The sequence below is a fragment of the Citrus clementina genome, unplaced genomic scaffold (assembly GCF_000493195.1).
Source record: "Citrus clementina cultivar Clemenules unplaced genomic scaffold, Citrus_clementina_v1.0 scaffold_6, whole genome shotgun sequence".
Taxonomy (NCBI): Eukaryota; Viridiplantae; Streptophyta; class Magnoliopsida; order Sapindales; family Rutaceae; genus Citrus; species Citrus x clementina.
The window spans coordinates 25,221,789-25,236,775 of record NW_006262139.1 but is presented as its reverse complement, the minus strand read 5'-3'; the positions used below and the strand labels follow the sequence as shown (position 1 = coordinate 25,236,775).

At 33.8% G+C, this 14,987-nt stretch overlaps 2 protein-coding genes across 3 annotated transcripts; both read left to right on the top strand.

The window, feature by feature from the left end:
- The first annotated feature begins 7,940 nt into the window (after window positions 1–7,940).
- LOC18039642 (cyclic nucleotide-gated ion channel 2) lies at window positions 7,941–11,736 on the top strand. 2 transcript variants are annotated; one of them, XM_006431182.2, is made up of 8 exons: window positions 7,941–8,138; window positions 8,258–8,816; window positions 9,386–9,601; window positions 9,713–9,993; window positions 10,184–10,295; window positions 10,466–10,699; window positions 10,893–10,979; window positions 11,072–11,736. In XM_006431182.2, exons 1-8 carry the CDS (start codon window positions 8,128–8,130, stop codon window positions 11,573–11,575), a joined length of 2,004 nt encoding a protein of 667 aa, XP_006431245.1. In that variant the 5' UTR covers window positions 7,941–8,127; the 3' UTR covers window positions 11,576–11,736. The 2 variants fall into 2 exon arrangements, with proteins under 2 accessions (XP_006431245.1, XP_024037210.1); XM_024181442.1 differs by having other exon boundaries at window positions 8,249–8,816.
- A 369-nt stretch (window positions 11,737–12,105) lies between these two features.
- On the top strand, window positions 12,106–14,903 carry LOC18039511. The gene is made up of 2 exons (XM_006431181.2): window positions 12,106–12,351; window positions 13,474–14,903. The coding sequence occupies exon 2, from the start codon at window positions 13,625–13,627 to the stop codon at window positions 14,441–14,443; it is 819 nt and encodes a 272-aa protein (XP_006431244.1). The 5' UTR covers window positions 12,106–12,351; window positions 13,474–13,624; the 3' UTR covers window positions 14,444–14,903.
- The last annotated feature ends 84 nt before the right edge of the window (window positions 14,904–14,987 follow it).

Genomic DNA, 14,987 nt, shown 5'->3' with positions numbered 1-14,987 from the left:
CATGTTGTACATGTATAAGTTAGTTGTATTACTTATGATGTATTATACAATTTCTCCTCTAGCTAGTTATAAAATAGTAGAGATTTGTAGTTAGTGGAGAATTTTTTTTTTTTTTTTTTTGTTTGGTTTAAGTTAAGATAAATGCCAACTCTATATTAAATAAATACTTGATAGCTACATGTGTGAATGAGATTAAATGAAATCATTTGACATAACCCGTAGTACAGATACTTAAATAAAATAATTTAATGTAATTCTGAAATTAAACGTTGAGGTTTAAAAATTATTTTCCAAATAACTTTGGTTTAATAAACATTTTGCAGCAACACAAGTAAATGTACTGTACTGCTGTTTCAGGAAACATAATAAGTAGAATTAAAAACCAACAAAGTGTTGGCTCCATTGGCAATTGAGTCCCCTTAAGTGGCTTGATTGGGTTTGCTCCCCAGTTCGAGTCACAGGGAAATCGCCTTTATTGGGAGGACTTGTGCCTCCTGGTTCGCGCGGGGACTTCTAGTCTGGGTTGTGGTACGGGCTTAAAGGTGTCTCCCACAATTAGGGTCCTCCCCAAAATACCTCGTGGTTAAGACAAAAAAAAAAAAAAGTAGAATTAAAAAAATGAGAGGTATAAAACAAAAGTACATTCGGGCTTCTTCCAAAAGCACACAGTACCAATAAACCGCATAAACCAGCTTACTGACAAGACATAGCCCGCAAATTAACATCAAGTTGCAAAAATTGCAAAAAAATAATAATAATAATTTGAGCAGATGAAGTAGATGGAAATATTTCATTATTGACTGATTTTCTAAACGATTCTTCATTAATAATAATTCAAATAATTTAATTTTGCTCGGCAGAGACGTAACCTTCGCAACTAGGTGCGATCACAACGAATTTTTTCTTTCTTTCTTTTAAAACAAACGGCCAAACTAGGTATCTGTCAATTATATATGGAAAGATTTTTGTTTCTTGTTATATTTAATTTAGAATTTGTGGGTCATTATGGGGCTCCCGGCTCCGCGATACTTGTTTTAAATTTTTTGATATTACCATGGGTGAAAGCGCAAAATCAATTTTTTTTAAAAAAAATTTCTAATATCTTTTGCGCTCTCGTACTTTGATTATATCTTAAATATTAGAATTATTATAGTAAAGCAACAGTATATTACGAAAAAAAAAAACATTTTTTTACTAAAAAAGTTAAAATTACGTTCTATACAGCGTGAATTATATCTGTATCTGACAAGTTTCAGTTAGAAGCATAACATACAAAAACGGAAATGAGATTTAATTTTTCTTATGAAAGATTCTTCATTAATAGTCTTTAAATTGCGTGTTTTTGTAAGTTCTAATTTTAATTTTGAGGTCAATTTCCTTCTAAACGATGAGAAATTCTTTCGCCACATCTTGAGTAAGATAAAGGATTCTGAACACTTTGTATATTGGTTCAATTTAGCTTGTTAATTAATGCCTATATGTTACATGTGATCCGACTAAATCGCTCCAGTTTACAATTCATTTTATATTCACATTTTATATCAAGTACGTTGTTCGTTCAAATGAAGTTTTATATTTAGAAACTGGTTAGGTATAATTATCAACCTCCATGAATGTTATTTTTCAATATCAAAGTTTCTTGATCACTACTCTTTAACTTTCATAGTCAGTTAATTCAATTTTAATTACTCTTGGCAAGTAGCTAGTGGTACGGTGAGATTAGCATTATAGGTACGGAAAATTGAAAACGACCACACTCCTAATCATACACTGAACTCAATTATTTGAGATTTTTAAGTAATTAAAATAAAGATATTGATGTTTGTTGAATTTCAAAAAATCCAAATACCAGTGGGTCCAAAAATGAAGAGAAGTGTGAATGAAACATGCTAAGGTGATAAGCTTTGTGCTTCGAAATTTCACATGGGGTGAGCGATACACTCAATACGGATACGGAAGCACTTGTGAAGGCAGCAGAGAACGAAAGCGATTCTGCGTTTTTATTTATTAGTTGAGCACCCATCACATCTGATATTATGAATGTGATGCTTAGGTTTCTTCATTTGTGTAGAGCCATTGAAGGGGAAGGAGAGAGTTTTGTTTATTAGACTCCGGCAAACTGAGATTTCCCAATTCCCGTTTTGGGTAAAGATGTGCTTGGATCGTGACAAAGAAGGAAGAAGAAGCAAATTATTGCAGTATCTTTTTTCCCCCCTCTTGTTTTACATATTTAGCTTCTTTCTTTAACTAACTAATATATCAATACAGAGAGTTCATATTTTAAAAGATGTAGGTATTCGCATTAAAAAAAATTATAAATATGTAAAAAAAAAGGGTGAGAACATACTCAAAACCTTAAATATAATTTCAATAAAATAAAAAATTACGTGTCCAAATATAATCATTTCAGGATTTGACCTTACTATGATTTTTCATGAAATAATGATTAACTAACAAAATAAAATAGGGAAATATTAGGAATATGTAGAGCTTTCACTTGTGGGGATGATTATTACGTTTGCGTAAATAGGGAAGTTCTGAATCTCACTATCTTTTATAAAGTGTGTAAAATAGGTTCCTAATATATATCATCATTTTTAACCCAATTGTACTATTTTTTTTTCTGGTTTTTCCCTTTCTCTAGCATTCAAACTACAATAGTTTTAATCCATAATTATCCATGCATGCATTTGAATTGGACCCTCCCCTCTCATAAATTGTTCATTTTTTCCTACTAACTAGTCATATCGTTGAGAAAGGAGAACGATATGCCCCTACATATATAAAGGAATAACAATTTTGCAGTCAACATTTTAACTATGTAACGTTGTTAAAATATATAAAAGAATAACATTGTTTAAGGGTGTGTTTGTAATTGAGGTTGGGTAGGTACAGCACTAAAATGTTTGATAAACACGAACTGTTGTAACTTTTAAGTTATGTTGATATGATTTTTCACTTACATAATGAAAAATCTATTATATCTTTAGTAATTTTATCAAAATTATATTTAAAATTTATATTTACTACATATTATTAACTTTTATTTGATCGTTACAATTTTTTTTTCCACCGCAACGGTAGCTTAAAAACTACAGTACCTCAATTCCAAATAGGACCTAAGTCGGTTAATTTACAATTTTAATATCACTTATACATGAGCATTGAAACAAACTACAAACGAGGGCTGAACCAGGCCCCAAAAACTGGAGGAAATATAAAATGTTTTAATGATATTTAATCATTTCATGTAAATTTACATTTTTTTTAACCCTCAAAATTGACTAATTACGAGCTACATAAAATTCGAATATATTATGGCTGGCTTCTCGAGGAACTAAAATCTGGATTTTACTGCTGGGTAGTGACCACATCTCATCATGTGTGCGTGCAGTTGTTGTTCATATATCGAGTGACACTGAATGCTGGGGTTATCATAAAGATTGGCATTAGATATAGATATCAACAGATCAGTAATAATTTGTGCGCAAGAGATATGGCTGGTCCATGCAGACAACTTGCTTCTGTCTTGTAGCTCACACACAGTTCACATCTTAGACCAACAAAGGGTCATATGACTCACGCCCTAGTCCCACCTTAATTGGCTGCCTGCAGTATGCATGCATACTTCAATAAGCCCCCCCCCCCCCCCAGCCCAAAAAAAAAAAAAGAAACAACTAGAGTCTAATCATTCTGTGGCCCTCATGTGGGAGTAAATAAGCTACAAGACATTCAGATCTTAATTAAACTTTAGCTGTTGGAGATTCCAAATATTGTGGTTGGAATTGAAGTTGTGGTCACTCCTTCCCCCAAAAGGATTTTCTCTGTTTTTTTTTTTTTTTTTCTTTTTACTACAAATTTTATGAGAATGAATTAATAGATTTTATGGACTTTATGTATCACGTTCCCTTAAATTTTTTTTTTTTTTTTTTTAACGATTAGCTAGGATTTTTGTAAAAAAATAATAATATATACAAACGTTCTAATACTTGAATAAGATGTAGAAACAGCATTTAAAGAAAAAAATATATTATATATATATATATATATATGTATATATATAAGGGCACGGCTACCTTTACAGATTCTGTAAGGTACGTACGCCACCCAAAAATAAGTGAAATAGAGAAGTATAACATCCTTGCCATTCAGACTGCGGTTTGTTTGTTAAACCATTAGTTTGCACAATAATTACATGCACATTTGAACAGACTAATCCTACATTATTTTATTTTTTATTTTTTTCAAAAAAAAATATGGAGCCGCTCGAGGTTAGTGCCAATTATTGGGCATGCAGTCGATGATTAAGCATCTTTTTAACTTTTATAAGTCACCGTGCATCACGTTTTGCTTTTCCCATGAGACAAAAAGACAGCAAGCAATCTCATGATCCTTTTTATCTTTCTTTTTTTTCTCATCCTATTGAAATAATAATAATAATAATAATAATAATAATAATAATAATCTGAAAGAGTTGCATTATTTTGCTTTCTGAAAGTGGACGTGACTATATTAAAATTTTATTACCAGCTCTAGTTCTTAATTGAGACTGTTTGTATATATGATTGTCTTTGCATTTTGATTAGAGATCAGAAACTAATTAAAAAGCAAAGTATAATTGGATATATTCTGAAATAGTTTCATACTGTGGTTACTAATTAATACATTGTGATATCTGTCCATTAATTAAAATTTCGTAAACCTAAATCTCTTGATACATGAATCGACCACAGACAATATGTAACGATTTAAATGTATTCATATATAGCATCTAATTTGTATCTTCTAAATTAAAAATTAAATCTGGTATTCAAATACGATCGAAGTATGTACCTTTTTCAGTTTGCCACCCTTCCTTTTTCATATTACAAGCTCATGTAGCGTACAATTTATCATTGTCAACCCCTCGTCTGGGCTTAATTACCTAAATTTCATAAAATTCTTTCGGCCTACTTGATAGTCATAAGTGGTTCAACTATTCTTTTATTATTTTCTATCACTATTAATCACATGCTTCTCCAAACAAAGATTGTTCCATAATTTGAGTTTTAAATTACAATATCATATATATTTATATATGATTGATGATTATTTTAGAATTCTCTCATGATTTAAGTTTCTATTTCTTGATAGAAAAAAAAAAAGTTTCTTTCTTGAGCGAAATATAAGTAATTGATAATTATCAATATAGAGGATTATAATCTCTTGAGAGGATTCTGATTCAAAAATCAAAATACATGTGTGTCAAAGAATGTTTCAAAAGTAAGGTAAGCTCGTATAGTAGAGAATCATAATTCATGAAGTAAACGTACCCTAAAAAGAAAACAATTAATGAATTGAGTGGTAATTTAAACAAAGTGATGTTTAATCAAATAAATTTATTCAAGTGTTTGTTCCCTCATTTCCTCCTCTCCACCAAAACTAAGCCTCAAAAGAAAAGAATCTAGCTAATACCATGTACCTTGTCAAAGCTTTTTATAATATAAACAAATCAGCAACAATTTTCAATAAAGAGATTTTTTACTTTAATAAAGCAAGCTCATGTTACGTACAACTTTGATGTAATGTATTTTATTTCATAAAATATTAATTAGTATTTGTATTTCTTTTTATTTTTTTAACTTATCTCTTATTGTAGTAAAATAAGAGATGGATCTTTTCCTAAATAATGACTCAACAGAACAAAACAACAAATTAAATTTATCATGCACGAAAGATGATATATTTATTAACAATACAAAGTTGGAAGTGCTTTTGAAAAACTTGGGAGATGGTTCGTATAAACTGAATCCAAAAATTAAAAAGTAAACAAAAGATACGGCATTAATGCAAGTGACCAGCACTTTTGGGTACCCCACAAAAAAAAATGTCATTTTTATTTTTTTATTTTTTTTTCTTGTAATTGCTTTCCGGGGCTCCCATTTGGATGGCTGTGCGTACGGAAGGTTACATATGCTTTAGGAATCTTCCACTCAAATGCAAAGGAAAGAAACGATGTGTATTGACGAAGAAGCTAGCAAGATATCACAAAATGCAGAGTTCAAATTTTCGATCGATGTCGTAATCACATATATGGGATAGAGATTCTTGTCTCGAAAAGCACTTTTTGAAAGTTGAGGACGACAATATTATATTTAATTATAATAACGTAACTCACAAGTCTAGTAGAAAGCACTTTTGCTTGCTGGGGCAAAGAAACTCGCAGCAGAAGCACTTACATGCAGAACATGCATCTTCAGAAGCAAATTTTGAGGACTGTTTTGTAACATCGTAAAAGTGAAAACGCGTCAGCCCCACAAAAATGTTACAAAATCTTATTTTCATGCACGTAGGTCCAGGTAAATCTCAGAAAAGACAAATCTCCATAATTTTTTAATATATATAATCTGATATCTTTACATTAAAAAAATGTGATAATTCAGGGGTTACACAAGCTCTCTCATAAAATATTAAAAACCTAGCGCCTCACGAGTCACGAGCGTTAATAACCGTGTAATATTTTTAACATTTTCATCTAATAATAGTGTACCCATGAGAGTTTGTATTTTGCGTGTATTGCTCTGTTCCCCTATCTGAAATCAATAGTCCATTACTTCTGGCATAAACTACCTTATATGAACCTGAAAACTATGGCTACATATTATTATTAAATAATATTGGATTCTTATTAAAAAGGATTAATTACTCAAAATTATCATGCATGCAACAAAAAAGTTTCAGAGTAAACACCTCAGGCAGGCTAATTTAGCGGCTCATTTTGCTGCAAACTGAACAATAACAGTTTGTATTTCGTTGGGCCTCCTCTCAGATACGTACTTGCATTTTTAATTAACTCGTCCATACACGTTTACCAATTTAGAAGCTATTGCCTTGAAGGTGCCTTCTATATATTGCAGCACCCGATGATCATGAAAAATAGATCATTAATAGAATGTGATAACATATGATTACAACGTATGTACAAATGTACTCATGTGTGTGTATACACTCTGTATAAAAACTAACTAGATAGGCAATTTATATATTTCAAATGCCTCTATTGGTAAGATCTATTACACATCTTAAATTTTTTATTTAAGAATACCATCCGGATGGTGTGACATTTATCAATTGAATGGTAAAATAATACAATTAATTTACTTAAGTCTTATAAAAAATTACTAACCACTCAATAAATGACACATCATTTACGATGGAAAATTTTGGATGTCTATCATCATTAATCTTTGTTATAATACATTACATTATACGTATATACTATTAAAAGGGTAATTTCTTAAGGCATGCATGACAAGTTTGTTTGAATTCATAATACACGGTTTTAAAGAATTATGAAATTAAAGCATTAAAACCGCAGGATTTTAAAAGTTTTTCGTATTTTCCCATACTTTAAAATCCTGGATTAGAAATTCTCAAAAAAAAAAAAAAATTCCTAGATTAGAAAAAATATATATATATATATATATTAATTTTCTAGTCCGGAATCATAAAGTGCGGGAAAAGTCTGAGATTTAAAGGCTTACAATTTGAAGCGCTTAAACCGCACGGTTTATGTATTTTTCCGGACATTCCCGCACTTTAAAATTTCAAATTGAATATATATATATATATATATATATATATATATATATATTATGTACGTATGTATGTATAACAATCAACTGATTAACTAATAGAAAATATAATAAAATAATGAATTTCATAAATATATAATAATAAAATAATAAACTACAACAGTTTTTTATATTAAGTAAAAAGAGGGCATCAAAGGAGTGATTTGCTTTGGAACACGCGTTTCAGTTTATGCATGCCCGGCCCCTCCTAATCACATATATTTGGAAAGTTTATTAACTTGTTGAATAAGATTATTATAACCCAATTAATTATGACTAATAAAATGATTTGTATCTGTGAAGTTTAATGAGCACCATAATCCAAGACGCTCATGTGCGGTGATGATGGAGTTATTGCACAAATACAGCATATACAAACTCAGTAGGGGTAAGGCTAACATCTTCAAATTAATATTAAATATAGTGATTATCCAGCCTCTCCTAACTTGTTAATTCTTTCTCTCCCATCATCTCGTTCTGATCACACCCTCCACACTCCACAAGACCAAAGACAATGTTCTTCAGGTCATCTTCTTCTCCCTGAATTTTAATATCCCCCCCTCCCCCAAAAGGAAAAAAAAAAGAAAAGAAAAGAAATTTAACATTTATTTTTCTATAATTTATTTTCTTGCAAGGTTATGCAGTCAAGGTAGATCAGATGGTAACCATAGCAACAACGAGGAGCACATAATTAAATTTGGTTCAATTATTGAGTATTGCAACGCATGCACCTCTCAACCTGGCTTCTCCAGCTCCCACGCCCACCACCAACCCTCTGCTGCTGGATCACCCCTCCCCCAATCTCGACCCGATTATCAGACCCGGACCCGCATCTTGGACCCGCGCTGTGTTTTCGTCCAAAAGTTGAACAGAGTTTTGTTGCTGGCTCGTGGGATTGCCCTGGCCGTCGATCCCCTGTTCTTTTACGTGTTTTCCTTGTACGCTGCGCCTGGTAGAGGTGGGGCCCCTTGTGTCTACATGGATACTGAGCTGGCACTGATTGTGACGGTTATTCGCACGTGCGTTGATGTCGTGCATTTGTGGCACTTGTGGCTTCAGTTCAGGTTGGCTTACGTGTCCAGGGAATCGCTTGTTGTCGGTTGTGGCAAACTCGTGTGGGACGCACGTGCAATTGCTCGTCACTATGTCATGTCTCCTACAAAATTTTGGCTTGATGTTTTTGTCATACTACCGATTCCTCAGGTTAGCCGTTAGCCAACCTTCTTTTGAATTTCACCCTCAACGCATGCAGATGCAGTCCATTTAATATTTGTTGCCTCGTCATAATCTTATAACCGCCCCCTCACTATCGTATCATGTGTATACCCAAACATCTTATAACATGTAACGTCTTACATGTAATGTTTTATATGAATTTTCAATATATTTAGTTGTAAGTTTGACATTATCTGATGTTACTAGTTGATGTTATTCTGTTGTTGCTACAAGTGGAGATCTATATATCTCCATTAGATGATAATGCTAAAACACTTGAAAAAAAAAAAAAAAAATTTGTTCTCCAATGCAGACTTCAACAGATTTAAAATAGTGTTGTCAAATTAAATAACAATAATTAATCTCAAAGTTAGATTTTGAAACGTGCAACGAAGATGATTTGATTAAATAAATACTAAGATCACGTATCCCTAATTTTGTCATCTTTTGTTTGGACTAATGTTTTGGATCTATTTGGTGTTTTTCCAAAAAATCAAGTATATTTTCTAGTTTGAAAATCAATCTTGAGTTTTCTTTTTCCCCCCAAATTTTTGCAGGCAGTATTATGGCTGGTGGTACCAAAACTAATCAAAGAAGACAGAATTAAGCTGATTATGACGATACTTATATTAGTTATATTGTTTCAGTTCCTGCCTAAAGTGTATCACAGCCTCTGCTTAATGAGAAGAATGAGGAAGGTCACAGGGTACATTTTTGGTACAGTTTGGTGGGGTTTCTGCATCAATCTCATTGCCTACTTAATCTTCTCACATGTAAAAGGGTTACACTTAATCTTGTTCATTGCAGTAATTGAATCCCACAATTAGGCTCGTGGTTTTGGGATACAGAATCTACGCACATTTATTTATGTTTTTGATTTCCAGGTTGCAGGAGGGTGCTGGTATGCACTGGCGACCCAACGTATAGTTACATGTCTCCAGCAGCAATGTGAGAATAGCAAAAGTTGTGATTTTCCTGTGTCTTGCTCAAAGGTGTATCATAAATCCCAGTTCCCGTTGGCGTTGATGGTCGGGAAATCATCGTGTTTAGATGATGATGGACCGTACAGATATGGCATATATGCGGCAGCTCTTCCTGTCATTTCTAGCAACTCCACTGCTGATACAATCCTCTATCCCATTTTCTGGGGCTTGTTAAACCTGAGGTAAGAAAACAACTAAGATTGCAGTTCTGTAATAACAAGCCTTATACTACAATTCTAATCCAAAACTATATACACATACATACATATGATACAGTATGCTACTGTTAATTCAGGACGTGAACGTTCACGTTATGCATTAAAATATTGTTAAAATAACATTAGTAATTAATTTATCTTTCATTCATTGCAGCTCTTTTGGCAATGAGCTTGAACCCACAAGTAATGTGCTAGAAGTGATGTTTAGCATATGCATTGTGCTCTGTGGCTTGACACTCTTCACTTTACTAGTTGGAAATATCCAGGTGACATTTGAATTGATTTTCTCTAATGATTTCAAGTCATTCGGGTTTTACAAAATACAGACTTAAATTGGACTTGAGCTCCACATATTATAGCTTATTTACGTCAAATTTAGTCCGATAATATAGACTTTTTTTTTAAAAAAAAAAGATTGAACAAAAAATTCTTGAAGGTGTCGTTGCAAGTGGTAATGGCAAGGAGGAAGAAAATACAGTTGAGAAGTCGAGATATGGAATGGTGGATGAGGCGAAGACAGTTGACGTCGGGTTTGAAGTGGCGGGTACGCCATTTTGAACGGCAGCGATGGGCAACCATGGGAGAAGATGAATTAGATTGGATTGAAGACTTGCCTCAAGGGCTAAGGAGGGACATTAAGCGTTATCTTTGCCTAGACCTTGTCAAAAAGGTACCACATACGGCAAAGTCACATAACATTGTATATGTTCTAGACTAGCTAACAATTTCAAATACAGGATTTGAACAACTAATCTACTCTCCATTGTTTAGCGACTATATAACGTTGTTGAGCACCGACGCGCCACTGGTAGAATAACTTACTCTAGAATTTGTCTTTTCAGTTCTAATATTTTGGCATGTAGGTACCTCTTTTCCATTGCTTGGATGATCTTGTTCTTGACAATATATGTGACCGAGTCAAGGCCCTTATATACTCCAAAGATGAAAAGGTAAAGTACGAACTTGGACTGCAAAATTAAAATCAAGCTATGTCTCAAACTACTGTGAATTAGACTTTTATAATATACTCATGTCGTCGCAGATAATAAGAGAAGGGAACCCTGTGTCAAGAATGGTGTTCTTAGTCCGAGGCCGCATTAAACGTAGCCAAAGCCTAAGCAAAGGCAAGCTAGCCACTAGTGTACTCGGCCCTGGTGGCTTCCTTGGGGATGAGCTGCTCTCATGGTGCCTCCGCCGGCCATTCAAGGACCGGCTTCCGGCATCCCCGGCAACATTTACTTGCATGGAATCAGTAGAGGCATATGGCCTCAATGCGAGTGACTTGAGGTACATTGCTGATCATTTTCGGTACAAGTTAGCCGATGAGAGGCTTAAGAGAATAACAAGATATTACTCATCAAATTGGAGAACATGGGCAGCTGTGAATATACAATTTGCTTGGAGGAGATACAGGATTAGAATTAGAGGCGGTACCGCAGAAAATGTGAGTCATGTAATGGGAAATGAAATTGAGGGCATTGAACGAAGGCTTAGAAGGTATGCTGCTATGTTCATGTCAATTAGACCACACGACCACCTTGAATAAATGCAACAACTGTTGCATTCAACAATAATAATGGTTACTGAGAACTGGATCCGGGGTTGAAACAATTTTTCGGATCTATGTGTTAAAGAGGTGTCGTATAGTTGTTGTGAGTTGTAATCAATGGCTATAAAGAACCACCTTTTTTTTCCTTTTTTGATAATGTCGAGCGGTTTTATAGATAAAGCTACAAATGTTATTCTCTTTCGAATATGTAGATGCAGATTTAATGATTCTGACAAAAAATAAAGTTAATGATTTAAGAAACTTGAGCATATTTCTGGTTATAAATACCACATATGTTACGTAGTATTGAAAATAAAAAATGAAAAACCAATAAAATTATAAACGACCCTTTTCTCATTGTATATGTAGCTGCTATTACTATGTATAAAGGTCGTAAATGGATATGAATGAATAAGCCAACTCAAGCAAAGCAGCATTGAAACGTCATCGTTTTGGAGGATGTCGACAACGACGTCGTTGTCATTTTCCTTAATAACTACCACAAGTAGTTGAAAAAAATTAAAAAAAAAAAAAGAAAAAAGAAAAACGAGCCATTCGAACGCAACCCACGAAACCCAAAACTTCTCTCTAAAAAATAATAATTGAAAAAAAAAAAAAATCAGAAACAAATTCTCATTTTGATTTTTTCTCATCTGCTTCTTCAACGAAGCTCAGCTCAGCTCAGCTCACACGTATATAGCAAGAAACAGACAGGGAGAGAGAACTTGAGGGTTCACTCAACCCCCTCTTCGTTTTCTCTCTCCGATCACGCGGTAAGATTGCTACTTTTTATTTTCATAAACGTTGAATATGTACGGATCTGTTGTTAATTATAATATCATTTTTTTTCAATTTTACTCCATTTTTTTTTGGGTTCTTTGTTGATTTGTAGTTGGGTTTCGTTTTATACGTTTAAATAAGGGTTCAATCGTGTATTTTTTTTTTTAAGTTTTAAATTCTTAAGGTGATTTTTTTTGTCTGATTCTTGGATTTAATGATTCTAGTTTTGGGATCATTTATGCCAAAATTTGAAATTTCTGCGTCAAATTGTTAAAATTTTTTATTATGGTTTTAATGTTTGTGTTTATTGTTGAGATTTATGCCAAAAGTTAAAATTTCTGTGTCAAATTGTTAAATTTGTTGATTATGGTTCTAATGCTTTGTTCATTGTATAGTTCTTGTGTTTAGCTGGGATAGATGAATGATGATGGATACAAATGTGTTAAATCTTGCTAAAGTTGGACTGATAATGAAGTTTATTTTAGCTAAATCACATCTCCGATCATTAGGTGGCAAGTGATGTAGTCCATGCGTTACCTCGAGATGACCCGCCTAGGTTTTATACTCCTCATAGAATGTGACGGATTGCAGATTGAATCCTTCTCATTTGTTCCAAACTAATGGATGCTTTGTATGAATATTCACAGTTAATTTTGAAGTAATTATCTATAAACACGTTTATTGATATTCTTTCACTTCTTTCTTGAGATTCTAAGTATCCCTGTAGGTTGTTATCAAAAGGCGAAAAAAAAAAAAAGTACCCCTATAGATTGATTGTGAGACTAAGTATTTGAATCTTGGGATTTTGTGGGTTAGAGGCTCACCAATTAAACGTATATTCCTAAGTAGATTTCATCGTTTTTCTGTCTCGGTTTTTCATTAAATTTTCTAAAGTTCCTTTTTGAATTTATAATTCAGTGTTTCGGTTCGAAGGTTTGATTGCTTTTGACTATTACATTATTTCCCTGAGGAAGGCATAAATTTAACGTTTTTGTCTCCTAGAGGGTACTACATAATGGAATCTGGATAAGATTTTATTGCTTTGGCATTATAGCAAAAAATGTGAAATATTTCCAAAATTTAAGCACAGCCTTTACTTGGCGTATTCTTTCCAGGTTCCCTTGTAAGTGCGAGCATTGTGGGAAATTTGGCAGAGCATTTTCTTAGGGTTTGTGATGATGGTTATTGGTTTCTTTTCTGAAGTTGAGCTGCTGTAACCCTAGCAAGTGATGTTGTTTGTATAGTCGTCTTTTCCAAACTATCGAAATGTGGAATTTTGCATCCACTTGTTTAGCTGGAAATGTTGGATTGAAAAATGACTCCCTAAAGGCTTCTGAAGCTGCTTCAGAATGCTCGGATGATGATGTTTCTTCTGTTGTTAGCAGAGAGGAAAGTCTGGAGTGCCCGATATGTTGGGAATCCTTCAATATGGTTGAAAATGTGCCCTATGTTTTATGGTGCGGCCATACCCTTTGTAAAAACTGCATCCTAGGATTGCAATGGGCTGTTGTGAAATTTCCCACCTTGCCAGTTCAGCTTCCCCTCTTTATCTCCTGCCCATGGTGCAATCTCTTGTCTTTCCGTGTTGTTTACAAGGGAAACCTCAAATTTCCTCGCAAGAATTATTTTCTACTTTGGATGGTTGAGAGCATGAACGGTGACAGAGTGAAGTCTCATTCTGGTTTCTGTGAAGATCGTCAACCAGCCTCATCATCAAGCGGCAGTTCTACCTTTGGAAATCAACTGAACCGTGGCAACCACAGGAGGGGACAACATCATCATCATTATCATCATCATCCTGAGCCAGCTGGATCAAACCGTGATCACCTTCATGCCACTAATTATCTCACTGTGGAGAGAATACATTCTTCCTTGCGGAAGTCTTTGATTTTCTTTGTTCATCTGACAGCCAAGTTCCCACTGGTCGTCATATTTCTTCTGATTGTTGTGTACGCAATACCTGCCAGTGCGGCTATCTTGGCCCTATACATACTCGTCACCATTCTGTTTGCTCTTCCATCATTTCTAATTCTTTACTTTGCATATCCTAGTTTGGATTGGCTTGTAAGAGAGATCGTCACCTGAGCTGCTATTGGATTTTTGTTGGTCAACACTGTGAATAGGAGTTTGCACCTACAAGATGGCATGCCTTATTACAACTGTCATCAACTCTATAATTTGTCGACTTCCCTAGTGTTACATCCGAAGTCTTTGATGTCCTGAACCTCAAATGCTTGGAGGATGTGGCATATATGATGATGCCTGTGATGTCCTGAACCTCTAGAGCTCTGGGAGCCTAGAGTTGAAATTGTTTAGTAGAACATGCCTTCTGCAGCTCAAATTCTTGTTTGTAATGAGATTGGTGTTGTGTTAATTAAAGCTATGTAATGATTCTGTCCAAGCTATGGGATCTGAGAGTTTGAGATGGAATTATTGGAATTTTTCTTTTTGTTTTTTTTCTCCCTCTGTGATCTGTGTAGTGGGCGGATCACCAGGCTGCAGATTGTCCGTTTACCGATATTCGTTATTTATATTTCTTACTGCAGCATTAGCATGGCAAATGAATGTTTCGACCATCAGTCATTGGAAAAGTGATTACAATGAAAATTCTACATATCAATATTTTATT